Source organism: Eretmochelys imbricata, chromosome 13, assembly GCF_965152235.1.
Source record: "Eretmochelys imbricata isolate rEreImb1 chromosome 13, rEreImb1.hap1, whole genome shotgun sequence".
Classification (NCBI taxonomy): Eukaryota; Metazoa; Chordata; order Testudines; family Cheloniidae; genus Eretmochelys; species Eretmochelys imbricata.
This window is the reverse complement of record NC_135584.1, coordinates 4,797,238-4,809,812: the sequence shown is the minus strand read 5'-3', so window position 1 is coordinate 4,809,812 and position 12,575 is coordinate 4,797,238. Positions and strand designations below refer to the sequence as shown.

Here is a 12,575-nt window from a genome sequence, read left to right as displayed (position 1 = left end):
AGTACCTGCCACTGAAGCCGAGGGGGTGTAATGCTAGATCTCTGCAGCAGAGATGAGCCTGAGCTACAGAGTCTGGACCGAACTCCCCCAAAGTCCGGGGGTTTGGTTCTGGCCCCATCTCTGCAGTGACTGCCCCGGTGTTCTTTCTCCACAAAGCTGCCATGGGACAGCTCACTGCATTTTGCTCCAGCCAGGACTGGGGGCACCTGCTGTTCTTTCATCGTCAAAGGTCTCACTACAGTCCTGATTGGCCTGTTGTGGCAGGAAGTCAGCAGGTGAACCCACAGGGACATTGTATTTGTTATTACAAGCTATTAACGATAAGGCACTAGTCAGTGCTGCCTCGTCACTGGAGTATTTCCAGGGAGGGAGGCAAAAGGTGCTGACATCAGCAATTCTGCAACATCGGTTCTTTCATTTCCAGTGCAAACTCCTGTTCATCAGAGGCTGAGTTAAGGGTGCCAGAAGCATTTCGCTTTGTGTCTCCAGCTCAGCGTCTCTCTGTGCAGAGAGACGAGGACCGTGTCTCTCTCTGTGCTGAATGTCTCGGCCTCTGATTTAATTCTGCAGCATTAGAAACCAACCCCACCAACTACAACCGGGCTTCAGAGTAATAGCCGTGTTAGTCTGTATTCGCAAAAAGAAAAGGAGTACTTGTGGCACCTTATAGACTAACATTTATTTGAGCATAAGCTTTCGTGAGCTACAGCTCACTTCATCGGATGCATACTGTGGAAAGTACAGAAGATCTTTTTATACACACAAACCATGAAAAAATGGGTGGTTACCACTACAAAAGGTTGGTGCTTGAGGACCATTGAAGAGCTGGGGAGCCTTGCCATTGACTTTGAATCAGACCCTAAGAGAATATGCAGTGCGCGCGTCTGGCTTTAAACTTGCAATATCTCATTCCAGCTGCGTGTTCATCCTGCCTTCTCCTGGCCAGGGTGCCGCTGAAGTTTAATTTCCTTTCCCCGGTGTTCAGTACGCACTGTGAGTGCAGGGGGGACAGTTCAGTGGCTCCCTCCCCTTTGTGACATGAGTTTGGTGGGTTTCAGTCAAGTGCCCACAATCCAGTTTGTACTAACAGGGCCCACTTCCACTTGGCAGTGTTGGCAGAGAAGTCAAGGGCTAAAGGCTTGTCCATAAGGCAGCTTAGTGCCTGGGAAGCAGGGGTGTGGATCTCCAGCACGCTAACTGGCTGCGCGGACCCTACTGCCATGCACTGAAAGGTCCTTAGGGCACTTTGACCCGCTGCTGCTTGACGTGGGAGTTGGTGAATGTGCGCTAGGGGACTTTTAGTGCCCAAGAGCAGGGACCACCTGGCCGGTCAGTGCGCAGCAAATTCACACAGCCTCAGCTTGCCACGCACTAAGTCTCTGTGTCCATAAACCCTAGGTGACCCATGGAGCTTAAACTCCCGTTTCAGCCTCCCAGGCAGCAGGGCTGAGTCTCCACGGACGGGCAGGCCAGCCTGAGGAAGCTGCCCTGCTGCAGTCTGTGCTGAGCCCATTCTGTGGACAAAGAGAATCCACGCAGGTAGCTGACCCATCCTGCCCAACAGTGACCACTCTGCTCAGGACCCACAGCTGCATCCATGGACTGGCAGGCTCCTTTCCCCTGATGGAAATGTAATTTGCTCATAGGGGACAGGCAAAGGTCTCAAGCATTGGGTGAGATTAACAGAGTCTTGATGAGAAAATCTCCAGCCCATCCAGCTGGAGCTCTGCAGTGACCAAGCTAGAGACGGGTCTGATGGCTGCAGCATGGGTGGTTTTATTTTAGTCCCTGCAGTGAACCCAGGGTGGCCTCCGGAGATGCTCCCTGGAGGGCATTTTTCTCTGGGATTAGAAAAACAAAGTAGATCTCACTCTCTCCCTGTGGTGATCCACCTCTGGGTCCCTGAGTAGTGGTGACCCACAGACTGTCAGCTGGGGCAGTGGCTCAGTGGAGAAATGCAGCTGTGGTCAGCAAGGTCTCTTGCTAGGAGAGAGGAAAATTTAAGTGACTTACCATCAGAAAAGGACCAGGCAGCAGCGAGGGCTGCAGCCCTGCCCTATGAGCCCTGGGTGCATCCCCTGACTTTCCCAACTCTGTCCCAAGCAGCCATCCTTGTACCCCTTTCCTTGAGCACCTGTGCAAAGTGATGGGGAAGTGGAGCTGGGGTTGAGTCCTGGTTCACTGGGGACTAGGAAGCAAAGCTGCTGCCCCTGTCACACAGTCCCATCAGAAATGGGCTAGGGCATCCACTTGGTTTTTAATATTAACTGCTTTGAAGCTTGTCTTCTCTCCCTGCTGGCTGACTCCAAGTCCCCAAAGCAGGGATTCAAGGTGAGAGAGGTTTCAACTTTTGCTGTCCCTGCAAGCAAGAGAAGCTAATGAAGAAAAGCCTGGTGAATTAATGCAAAGCGATTTCACTGTATTCAAAACCCTTGCCTCGTAGCCCTTTCACATGTGACCCATAGAAGGAGGACATTAAAAGGCATCATACCTTGCAGATGGTTCCTTGGTCTCTTCCCAGTAGAACAGCCTTTAAGGCAGCCTCTACCTCGGTCCCTGAAACACTAGTGTTTGATATTCATGGCTGTGAGTTTATCAGAGAGACAGTTTAGTTCAGCCAGCTGGAAGAGGAGCCATTGATTCATTACACTTCCCCATTTACCACCTTCAGGAGCCCAGGGACTCATGCTGAGCTTCCAGCTGAGCAGGAATAACAAGAGAGAGAACCTGCAGATGAGTACGGTTCGGGGTGTGCTGTTCCCACCCTTACAGCCTGGTTCTCTGGACCCCAACTATAGCTTGAGGAAGTCCCATTGTGACTTTACTGCTCAGAACTGCAGCTGCCCAGGCCAGCAGAGAGAGTCCAAAGATCACTGGGGTGGGGAAAGGAGATTTGAAAGATTCTGATCTGGAGCAAGCAAAGGAAATATTTTATTATATGCTCTGAAAGAGTTTCCAGGTGCAAGGCTGCATCTGTTTGGCTTAGCGGTCACGTTCAAGGCAACGAGGTGTAATCTCAGCCAATTAGGGGGAGAGGTGATTTCAGACAGCTTGCCAATTTGTGAAAACGTGCTCAACCACCAAGAGTTTTGCATGGCTCACTCCTGTCTGGGGAAATTACGGGTTCCTAAGTGCCTATTACCCCGTGGGTGGGTTATTTGGATAAGTGGTGCTGTGGTCTCAGCACTGTTTCTTTGTTTGGTTTTAAAGAGCCATTGTTATGCTCGGGCACTTTGTTTTCCTTTTCCCATCATTGCTTGTTACTTGGATATCTGTGGGCAAATAGTGGTGTTCTGCATTAGAACCAGCCCCTGGTGTTCCATGGTGCATGAATGAGAATGAACTGTGGGGACTCAGGCTGATTTTGGCCATAATGAGGAAAGGCTCCATACAGGCACGTAACAATCTCCTTCCTGCCCATGGTGCCGTTGAGCTCACTGGAAGATTTGCCCATGTAAGATCACAATCTTGTGAGTCCTCCACGATGGGGAAGAGACATGCAAAGACGTGTGTGGCACTTAAATGAGCAACTTGCTTAACACATGGAACCGAATCCTGGGTGTTTTAAATAGCATTTTGCATCTTTGCTAATTCCTACCCCAGTGAATTCATTCTCCCAACAGCCCTTTGAGGGAGTAAGGGTTGTGACCATTGTTGTCACCAAGACACGGAGAAGTTAAGTGATTTGCTCAAGGCCACAGCAGGAATCCAAATCAGAGTCAGGATTAGGACTGTGAATTCTCTGGCTCCCACTCCTGTGCTCAAACCACTAGGTCAGGCCTTCATCAGAAAACATGTCAGGTGTTGGAGAGAAAATGTTAAAGCCCAAAGTCCTTCCCCTCCTCACTCACCTCCCCGGAATATGAACCTTTTGAATATGTCTTGTTGCATTAGTTTCCGTGAGTCATGGGATATCCAACAGAAACTCTTTGTGACTCCTGGGCCAGATTTCTGAAGGGTCTCAAAGCGTACGTCTACGTTATGCGTGCCGTTAATGTAACCTCATGCAAAGTGGGTAACTGCATGTGCAAATGCCAGTTCTGGTAACTAGTGTGTGCAGTTCCCCAATTTGCGCTCACAAAAATCATGGTAACAGTGCACACAAATGGAGTGTGTATTTAGGCTATTCAGTTGCTATTCAGATTCTTGGAAAATCTTTCCCTCCTGTACACACAGCACCAACACTCATGCATGTGCCCACACACATCTGAGCTATTTTCCCAAAATTCCCCCAAAAGATCTCGGGAGGGATTCTCCCACGCCTTATAGCCCCTGTATGATGTAGTGGTGTACTGAGGCCTTAAACACTTCTAAGATGGCCGGGGGGAAATTCTCCTGGTACAGGCACTGTTGGCAGCTGATGGCTGCTCTACACAGACCCCCCTGAAGTGCTGATGGGCACGGCTCAGGATAGAAAGGGTCATGTCGGACCCACGGCCATAATGCTGGGGGGATTCTGGAGCAGTGCTGTGTTGCAGAGCTGTAACTTAGCCCAGCCCTCTCCGGGGTCATTTTTGCCTTTGACTAATCCAAAATCAGGAGGAAGGAAAGATGGCTTCCCCCACCTGCCCCTGGGCTGTATCAGTGTGCATTATGCCACCTGGAGGCACAACACATCATCCCGCCCCCCAGGGCAAAGCTGCCGTTCAGCCTCATCCATCCTTGGATGCAAAATTTGCTCGAGAAAAAGCTCCACCCATCTGAGCACTCCTTGTGCATCCAATTGCCAATGTGTGAAGGGGGTGGATTTGGGGCATTCCTACTCTTGTTATCTCCAAGACGAAAAGTTGGCCGCACTCCAACACCTGCGGCTGCATAGAGGGGAGTCACAAAGGAGAACATTTAAGGTCATGGCTGATAAAAGGTACCAGATTGTCAGCAGGGACGGGGCAGCAAGTTCGTGTCACAGCTGCCCGTGGCTGGCTGGTGTTTGCCATTGCAGGGACATGGGACTAGTTTTAGTAATCCTGGAATGCCCAACTTCCTGGGCACTAATTGTCTCTCTTTGCCTGCTTAATTAGTCAGTGTTCACACAAGGAAGTTGATACTGCACATTGCAGTACAAACGCAACTGACCTTCTGAATCCTGGCATATTGCTACTAGCCACTTCCAAACACCACCCCCTACTTCTTGCTTACCTCGAATATGCCCCAGCCATATTCAGCATGTTTTGGCCCTTTCCTGAGCCGCAGTGGGCATTGGGGAATTCAGCTTCCTTCTGTCTCAGAAAAGCTGAATCTCAACAAAGACTCGGAAAAGAAAGCTCTTCCTTTCGAAGAGATGAGGACACGCAAAGGAGGAGGTTCCCTGTACAGAATCCAAACCAACTGGAAGAAGGGTGTGGGGTGGATAAGATCCTGCTTATCTAGGAGCAGGAGAGCAGTTCTATGGTCCTTCTCCCAGCTGCCCCCCCGACCCGCATGTCATCCAATGTGCTGTGACACATGGAGGGGCCGAGAAGTTAAATAACTCGTCCAAGGGCAGGTGGTAAGTGTGTGGCAGAGTCGAAAGCACAATCCTGATTCCCAATTCCCTGCTCTAACTACTGGCCCACCCTTCCTCCCTAACACAGTGGCTAATAAGAAACATGTAAAAAATTCAGCCCTGGGCCATATGGGCAGTGACTGGGACCTGTGATCATTGGTGGAAGCTGTTTCTGAGCACGGTTTGACTCAGTGCTTCTGTGCAGAAAGGGGTCTTCTTATGGCCCCCAGCCCAGGTAGTTCCTGCAATGAGCTCTCCCAGAGCCCCATTGCTGTACTTGTGGGCTGTGCCAGCCTCCAGCCAAGGCTATTATTACCTTCCTTTTCAGGAGCACTAAAAAGTAACTGTGGACTTTAGTCTCCCAGGCCTATTTCCCCACCTAATTCGGCTGACTCCTGACAGGACGAGAACTCCCGCTGGCCAGAAACATTCTCCGTGAAGGATTGGAATAGTCAGCTCCCTGATACTGCTGCTCATGACATGCTATTTGCTTTGTACTGAGCTTAATCCAGGTTGCAATGGCCTTGCAACGCTGAAGTTTCTGTAAAAATCAAATGGGAAGAAGAAAACTTTACCACAACTCCAGAGCCATCTGCAGGCTTCAGAACTTGGCCAGGGCAACGAAGACACATAATGTGCACCCAGGGCCAATGCTCCAGTCCCTGATGGGACATTCTGGTCTGCATGACATAGCGCTGTTCAGAATCAGAGTGCATGGGCCAGCTGCAGGAGGCAGCTTCTTCGGTGGGAGAGGGGAGACCATTTCCCAGGTGGGTGAAGGCGAAGGCAGGAATTCGGTGCCACAGGAACCCCAGTGAGGAACATATTTCTGACACAGGCTGGGAGGCAGGTTTAACCTTATCACATTGCCAACAGGATGAGTTTGAATCTTGGACTTTGTTTGCTGTCGAGAGCCCGCTAGAGTCAATGAAAGCGGGGATGCGCCACATTCCTCTGGCTGCACTGAAGCCATTGACAAGCCAGGTTCTACTGAATGTTGGCTGGAACACCATGAGAGTAAGGCCCAAAACTACTTGGGATTCTGGGTAAGGGAAGGGATGTGCCTTTCTGTCCCCCCATGGGGCTCTACAGTCTGACTGCTTTTCAACGAGGCCTCTTCCCATATTGACCACTAAGAGAAAAGCTTTGAGCAAGGTTGACAATGACTAAGGCTGACAGGTAGGCCTTTGCTCTGGCGTGGCACCGAGGGTCACTGAGTGCTGAGCCCCGTGTTTCTCCATAAGGAATCCCATTTAACAGCTGAGGAAAGCAAGGCACACAGCGGATGAGAGACAAACACCTGTCAGGGATTGTCTAGACAATACTTAGTCCTGCTATGAGTGCAGGGGACTGGACTAGATGACCTCTCGAGGTCCTTCCACTCCTATGATTCTGTGACTTGCCCAGGGTGGCATGGCCATGCCAAGATTCCAATCCAGGCTCCTGGCCTGATGCTCTTAACTACTAGACATGCAGCCTCTAAAGAGGGGGGAAAGAAAGTGGATGCTCTACGGTTCTCTGCCTCCTAAGGTAGGGAGTTTATTGATAAAGGGTTTCTGTGGGGATATTTAGGGGATCCACAACTGGGGTGGGGTAGAGGGTGAGTGGTCCCCTGGAGTCCCTGTTTTGGTGGGTTTCCAGTTGTTAGCAGCCTGACTACAGAAAAACTCTTCTCACCAGCAAGCCGGCAGGTCCACCAGGACCAAAAGAGCCTTTGCTGAATCTCAAGCTGTTCTTGTACTCTTTCCATCCTCTTTAGAACAACAGGGTCCAGGTGTAAGTGATGCCATTGCACCAGCCCAGGCCATGTGCTCCTAGCGCCATCAACAGGGTTTTTGCGTTTTGCTGGCGGTAACTTGCTGGTGCCTGGTTGACTACCGTGGACCCTAGACAGGTCTATTAGCCCACTCATTTGCAGGAGCTGTGAGCTGCAGATGCAGTTCCGGCCCCTTTCTTTCCGTTGCATAATGTGCAATGCATCTGTCCCTTCACCTCCCATTATTGGCAGCTGCTTCTTTCCACACTGAGCAGTTTAAATCAGACCAGTCCCTACAATCTGTGAGGGTGGCCCCCTTGCTCTGGAGAGACTAGCAAGGAGCTAGTCACATGTTCCCTCACTCTGACTCTTTGTGAGTGTCCGAAGCCTGGGATGACTTCACTCCCAGTGCAAGCGGGATAAAGAATTTGGGGATGAGATGGAGACCGAGAGATTCTTGAAGCCAAAGGGGGACAGCAAGGGCCGGGTGGCAAAGGACGGTGGGCTGCAGCTTCCGTACCCATCTCATGAGCATTGCAAAGCACAAGGCGGTTTTATGTGGCGGGAGGGGGTTTCTAGGTAGCTTTAATGTCTCAAATGTTGGGCTTAAATTCTGGGAGGACCATCCATGGAGCGGGCTGTGAAATGTCGCTCGAACTCCCCATTTGAATCCCTTGGCAGTATTTGGACCTCCCAGTCCGGTGCTGGGTATGTGCACTAAAACCACGGGACTGAGCACCCGGGGGGGGGGGGAAGTCCCAGCCTGTTGTTATTGTTTCCAGGTCACACGTGGTGCCACACACTCAGCCCTGCTGCTTTAGGACAGCAACTGGGGAGTCTTGCGCCCTGGCTTTGGGAGCCAGACCCTCTCTCAGAGAAGGGGTGAGTGTGAGGGCTCCTGGAGGTCTTGCTACCTGCTGGGTGGAGCTGCGCTCTGCTGAAAAGTTTATGGAAAATCCATAAGAGAGACTCTTTCCTGCATCAGGGGATGAGCCAACCTCTAATTGCCAGGGCAGGGAAGTGACTTCCCCATGAGCAAGCGGCCCCCATGGATGGGGTTTGCACCTTCCTCTGATTCATCTGGCACTGGCAGCTCTCAGAGATGGGATGTGAAACTCGGTGCATGACTGCTCTGCTCCGGCAATTCCTACGGGGACAGCAAGGCACCAGGCACTGCTGGGAAATGCCCTGGCTTGCTCAGTGGGGCATGTAAGCATTCAGGTCCCCTTTGGTCAGGGCTAACGTCTTGTGATTTGGAGATTAACCCTGTCCCCTAAATGATCCTGCCACTACAGTGACCCTGCACCACTGCTTTTCCTCCCCACTGGACCTAGGGAACACACTGGAGAGGGCGGCTGATTTTGCAGCTGATCCCCTGGGTGGGTGCAGAAGGTCCTGGATGAGCCCTGTAACAGCTAGACCTGGGAGCTCATTGCTACTTGCCTTTGGGTGCAACCCTCCCCCCCCCCGCCCCGGGAAGGGAGCTGTGGAAGGAGCTATCATCTCCTAGTACTATGTGTGACTGAGGCTTTCAGGGCAGGTGGAGGCAGGGGGAAGGAATAAATAAGTGCTTTCTGGCCTGTGCATTAGTGCGTAACGGCCCTGAGCATTCGTTGTAATTGGATTCCTAACTAGCAAAGTCACGGCTGGCTGGGGCATCTTCACAGAACGGTTCCCGGGAACGTCACATACGCTCTTCTGTGAAAGGGAAGGAAATAGCCCGTGACAGACCCCCCTTCCATCCCCCGTACCCCCATCAAGCCCCGGTCACAGAGATGAAATGAGAATTCAAAAAGATGGAGCTCTCCTGTTTATCCAGGGGAAGATGCAGCAGCCATGCCGGCATTAAATCACACACAGCGGGGGAGTGGGTGGTGTGACATCCTGGCACCCCCTTATTCACCATTGTCAGGTAATTAGGATATGTTTTGTACGAAGTATGCCTTGTGAGGTATCATTCTCAAAGTCTTGTCTGCTGGACAGTGATATTTCATTGGATTGTATGTGTTATTGTAATATGTGAAGTTATGGAGTTTGGCTATGTATGTGTTACCAAAATATGTTGGAGGTTGAAAACACCCACAAGCAGCCTTTCACGTACAACAATAAAAAGGCCAAACAATGTTAATGGCTTATTGAGGAAATGCACACAAGCACAAGGATTACCCCAGAAACTGGGCACAATAGAAACCTCTCAGAGATAGCACTACCCAATGGGAACTGTCTGACCCAGGTCACAGCAAAAAAGCTTTCCAGCAAGGGGAAGAAGATATAAAAAGGGGGAATGACATTGTGATGGTATCTCACTCTCCCTACAACAACACACCTGGAAACACCTGAGGAACAAAGACTGAACTGGGGGAAGTGAGGTCCCAGGCTAAAGGGATTTCTAGCCTATGTATGAAAACCTGGGAAACCGAGCCAGCAAAGCCAAGGCAGCTTGTGCCTTAAGAATCTGCCAACCTGTTTATCACTCAGGGTGAAAATTTGCTAATTCATATCCTACCTATCTAGTATGTTAAACCCAGTTTGTGGTTTTGTTTATTTACTAGGTAATCTGCTTTGATCTGTTGGCTATCACTTAAAATCTATCCTTTTGTAGTTAATAAATTTATTTTGTGGTTTAATCCAAACCAGTTTGCATTTGACTAAGGTATCTGGGAAAAATCTCCGTTTGGTTACCAAAAGTGTGCACGGTCTTCTTCACGTTGAGGGCGAGGCGGACCGGGTATTAAACCAGATTTGGCCAGGTTTGACCAAGGCAGGACGGTACTGCTCTGAGTCCTAGGCGGGCAAGCTGGTAGTTAGAGAGCCTGCATGTGACTGCAGCTGGGCATGTCCCTACCTGTGTAAATACTGGTGAAAGTGCAAAGCTTGGAGGGCTTTGCAATTTGTCACAGCAGCACAGTGTGAGAGGAAGCCCAGGCTGGTGGGTCAGAGGGCTCAGTAGTACTCCAGTTCCAGATAGCATCCCAGGGGAAACCCGTCACAGGTGGCTCAAGGACCGGCAATTGGAGAGATCGCCTTTAGGCCCTGGGTTGCTGGTTCTCATCCACCAGAGGTCGATGCTGATGATAAACTGTCTGCACCCTGTGTCAGGAGTTGGGCGGGTCTCAGCCCCATCCTCTCTGGACAGGTGCCTCCCGCAAACAATCCTCACCACTGATGGTGATTGGCAGCCTGCAGGGGAAGGTGCTGGGACTGGTGGATATGGAGGGAAGAGAGATGACAGAGTTATTTTTTTGGGGGAGGTCAGAGTATTGGCTTGATAGGCTTTGTGGGGCTCAGGTTGCAGTTACTCTTGGGAGCCTGCCTGCGCTTTTCTCTCCTCTCGGAGGCTCTTGTTCAAGAAACGCTCTGGCGAAAGAGCCTCCGTGATTATGGGTGCAAATCGGACGAGTGCACCTCCGAGGGCTAACGAGGCTGGGTCACGCCTCACTCGCCACGTGCAGGTGCATTTACCCCGTTTGCCCATGCAGCTCCGAGCACGTTGCTGGAGTGCTCTTGCAAAGACTTTTTTTTAAATATAGGTGCAGCTGGGCCTTGACTGTTTGAAAAGCAGCAGTAAGTTGTGAAGGTGCTTACTGGCGAGCAGCTGAGCACAGGTGCTATCTGCCTGTGCACTGAACGAAGACACGCGGTGTTTGCATTGCTCCTGGCAGTACCTCTCAGTCAGGGCAGTACCATGAGCGACAATGCTTCTGAGACAAATGTTGCCATATTGTTAGTATTAGTCTGTATGTAGGCAACCTAGGAGCCCTGTTCTGCACCCCATTGTGCTAGCCACTGTGCATACAAAGAGGGAAAGATGGTCCCTGTCCCACACAGCTTACAGTCTAAACACAGGATGAGGTAATGGGTGGAGAGAGCAGATGTGGGGAGGACAGACTGACAGGGAAATTATCCTGATTAGTACAGTAAGCAGCAGTCATAGCATGCCCATGCAATGCAGCATCCTTCCTGAATGCCTGCTTTCTGGGAAAGACAGGACAATGCAGGAGTAGAATATGCAGCTGGGGTGTGGTCAACAGGCTTGCCATGGATCCGAGTTCTCCTCTCTCCCTTCTGCAGTTGGTTTGTTAGCTTCCGTCCATGTATGGTTTCCTACAACTCGCCTGTGGCTGCTTCTGGACACGCCAATAAGAAAAAGACCATTAGGAGGGTTAGGATGATCTTACAAAGTATCTTGGGCAATGTTATGCAGGCATTCCTGCTACCGACTGTGGGGTTCTCCCTTCCAGACTATCCAAGCACCTCTCTTCTCCAGAGATGTTTCAGCCTGGCCTCTGTTCATCCCATGGCTGAGTTTTTTCTTCCTGGTGGTACTGAAGTCCATTAACACCCTCCCCTTTCTCTGTTTCCTGCTTCCAAACCTCTGTAGAGTCGTCCCTGTGATCACTATGGCATTTACCATACCAGCCCCACGCTAGGCAGCCTTACCAAGCCGGTGGTGTTATGGACCCAACAGGATGTGTGCAGATGGCTAAAGAAACACTGTCCCCATAACTATCTCATCTATGTGGAGGCCTTTTCCCATCACGCTATCACAGGTACAGTAGATGCTCCCTCTCCAGCTGGTACTAATTGAAAAATGCTGATGATGAGTAAAGACTTTCAGTGGTTGTTGCGTACAGGTGGTTTGGTTTATTAACAGAACTAGCCGAATGTGATTCACGTTTCCCCAACACCTCTCCCTCAAGACAGCTCAGTCCTCACCTGTAGCTAACACCACACTCAGAGCTAGAGGGGAGCCTTCAGCCAAACCCCTTGATCCAAATACCATTTCAGGGCCCAGGAGTTTGGAATCAACCCCCAGATCCGAACTCTGCACGAGACCCCTACCTCTATGAATCAAGCCAGAGTCATGCCTCTGTAGGGTAGGGTGCTGGGCCCAGCTCTGATCTGTCTGCACCCAAAGCCCAGGCCATTTAAAACCCTAGCTTACACTGCAGGGGGACTGTCTTTTGACAGGCAAAGTTGGTCTTTGGGTCCCATGAGGGCTTTGACATCCCTGATTTAAAGGGAAATTTCAGCTACTTTTCTTTCTTTAAATAAGTTTCTCTCCCATTTCCCTGCTCAGGCAGCCATGGGGAGCATGAGGAGAGGCAGCAGCAAAAACTGCTTCACACTCCCACCCCAGAATGCTAAGACCAGCTCTAATCAGCCGACTTTCTTCCTGGCCCTCTGCTAACCAACACCTGGGAGGAGCTCCTTAGCCACAATCTCTTTAAGCTGACGGGTTCTGAGAAGGGCTAGAGGCTTTGTCAGGATGTCACAGCAGTCTTTTAAAATAAACTGTAAGGCGAGATCTTATGTTCAAGTATCTGTCTAGGC

The 12,575-nt window shown here is 50.7% G+C and overlaps 1 protein-coding gene across 1 annotated transcript in view; it reads left to right on the top strand.

Moving 5' to 3' along the window:
* The window catches only part of SAMD10 (sterile alpha motif domain containing 10), a 35,643-nt gene that overhangs the window by 16,810 nt on the left and 6,258 nt on the right, over positions 1-12,575 (top strand). The window contains exon 4 of the mRNA XM_077832483.1: positions 11,623-11,791. Coding sequence (XP_077688609.1) covers positions 11,623-11,791 — 169 coding nt within the window. The remainder of the gene's footprint in view (positions 1-11,622; positions 11,792-12,575) is intronic.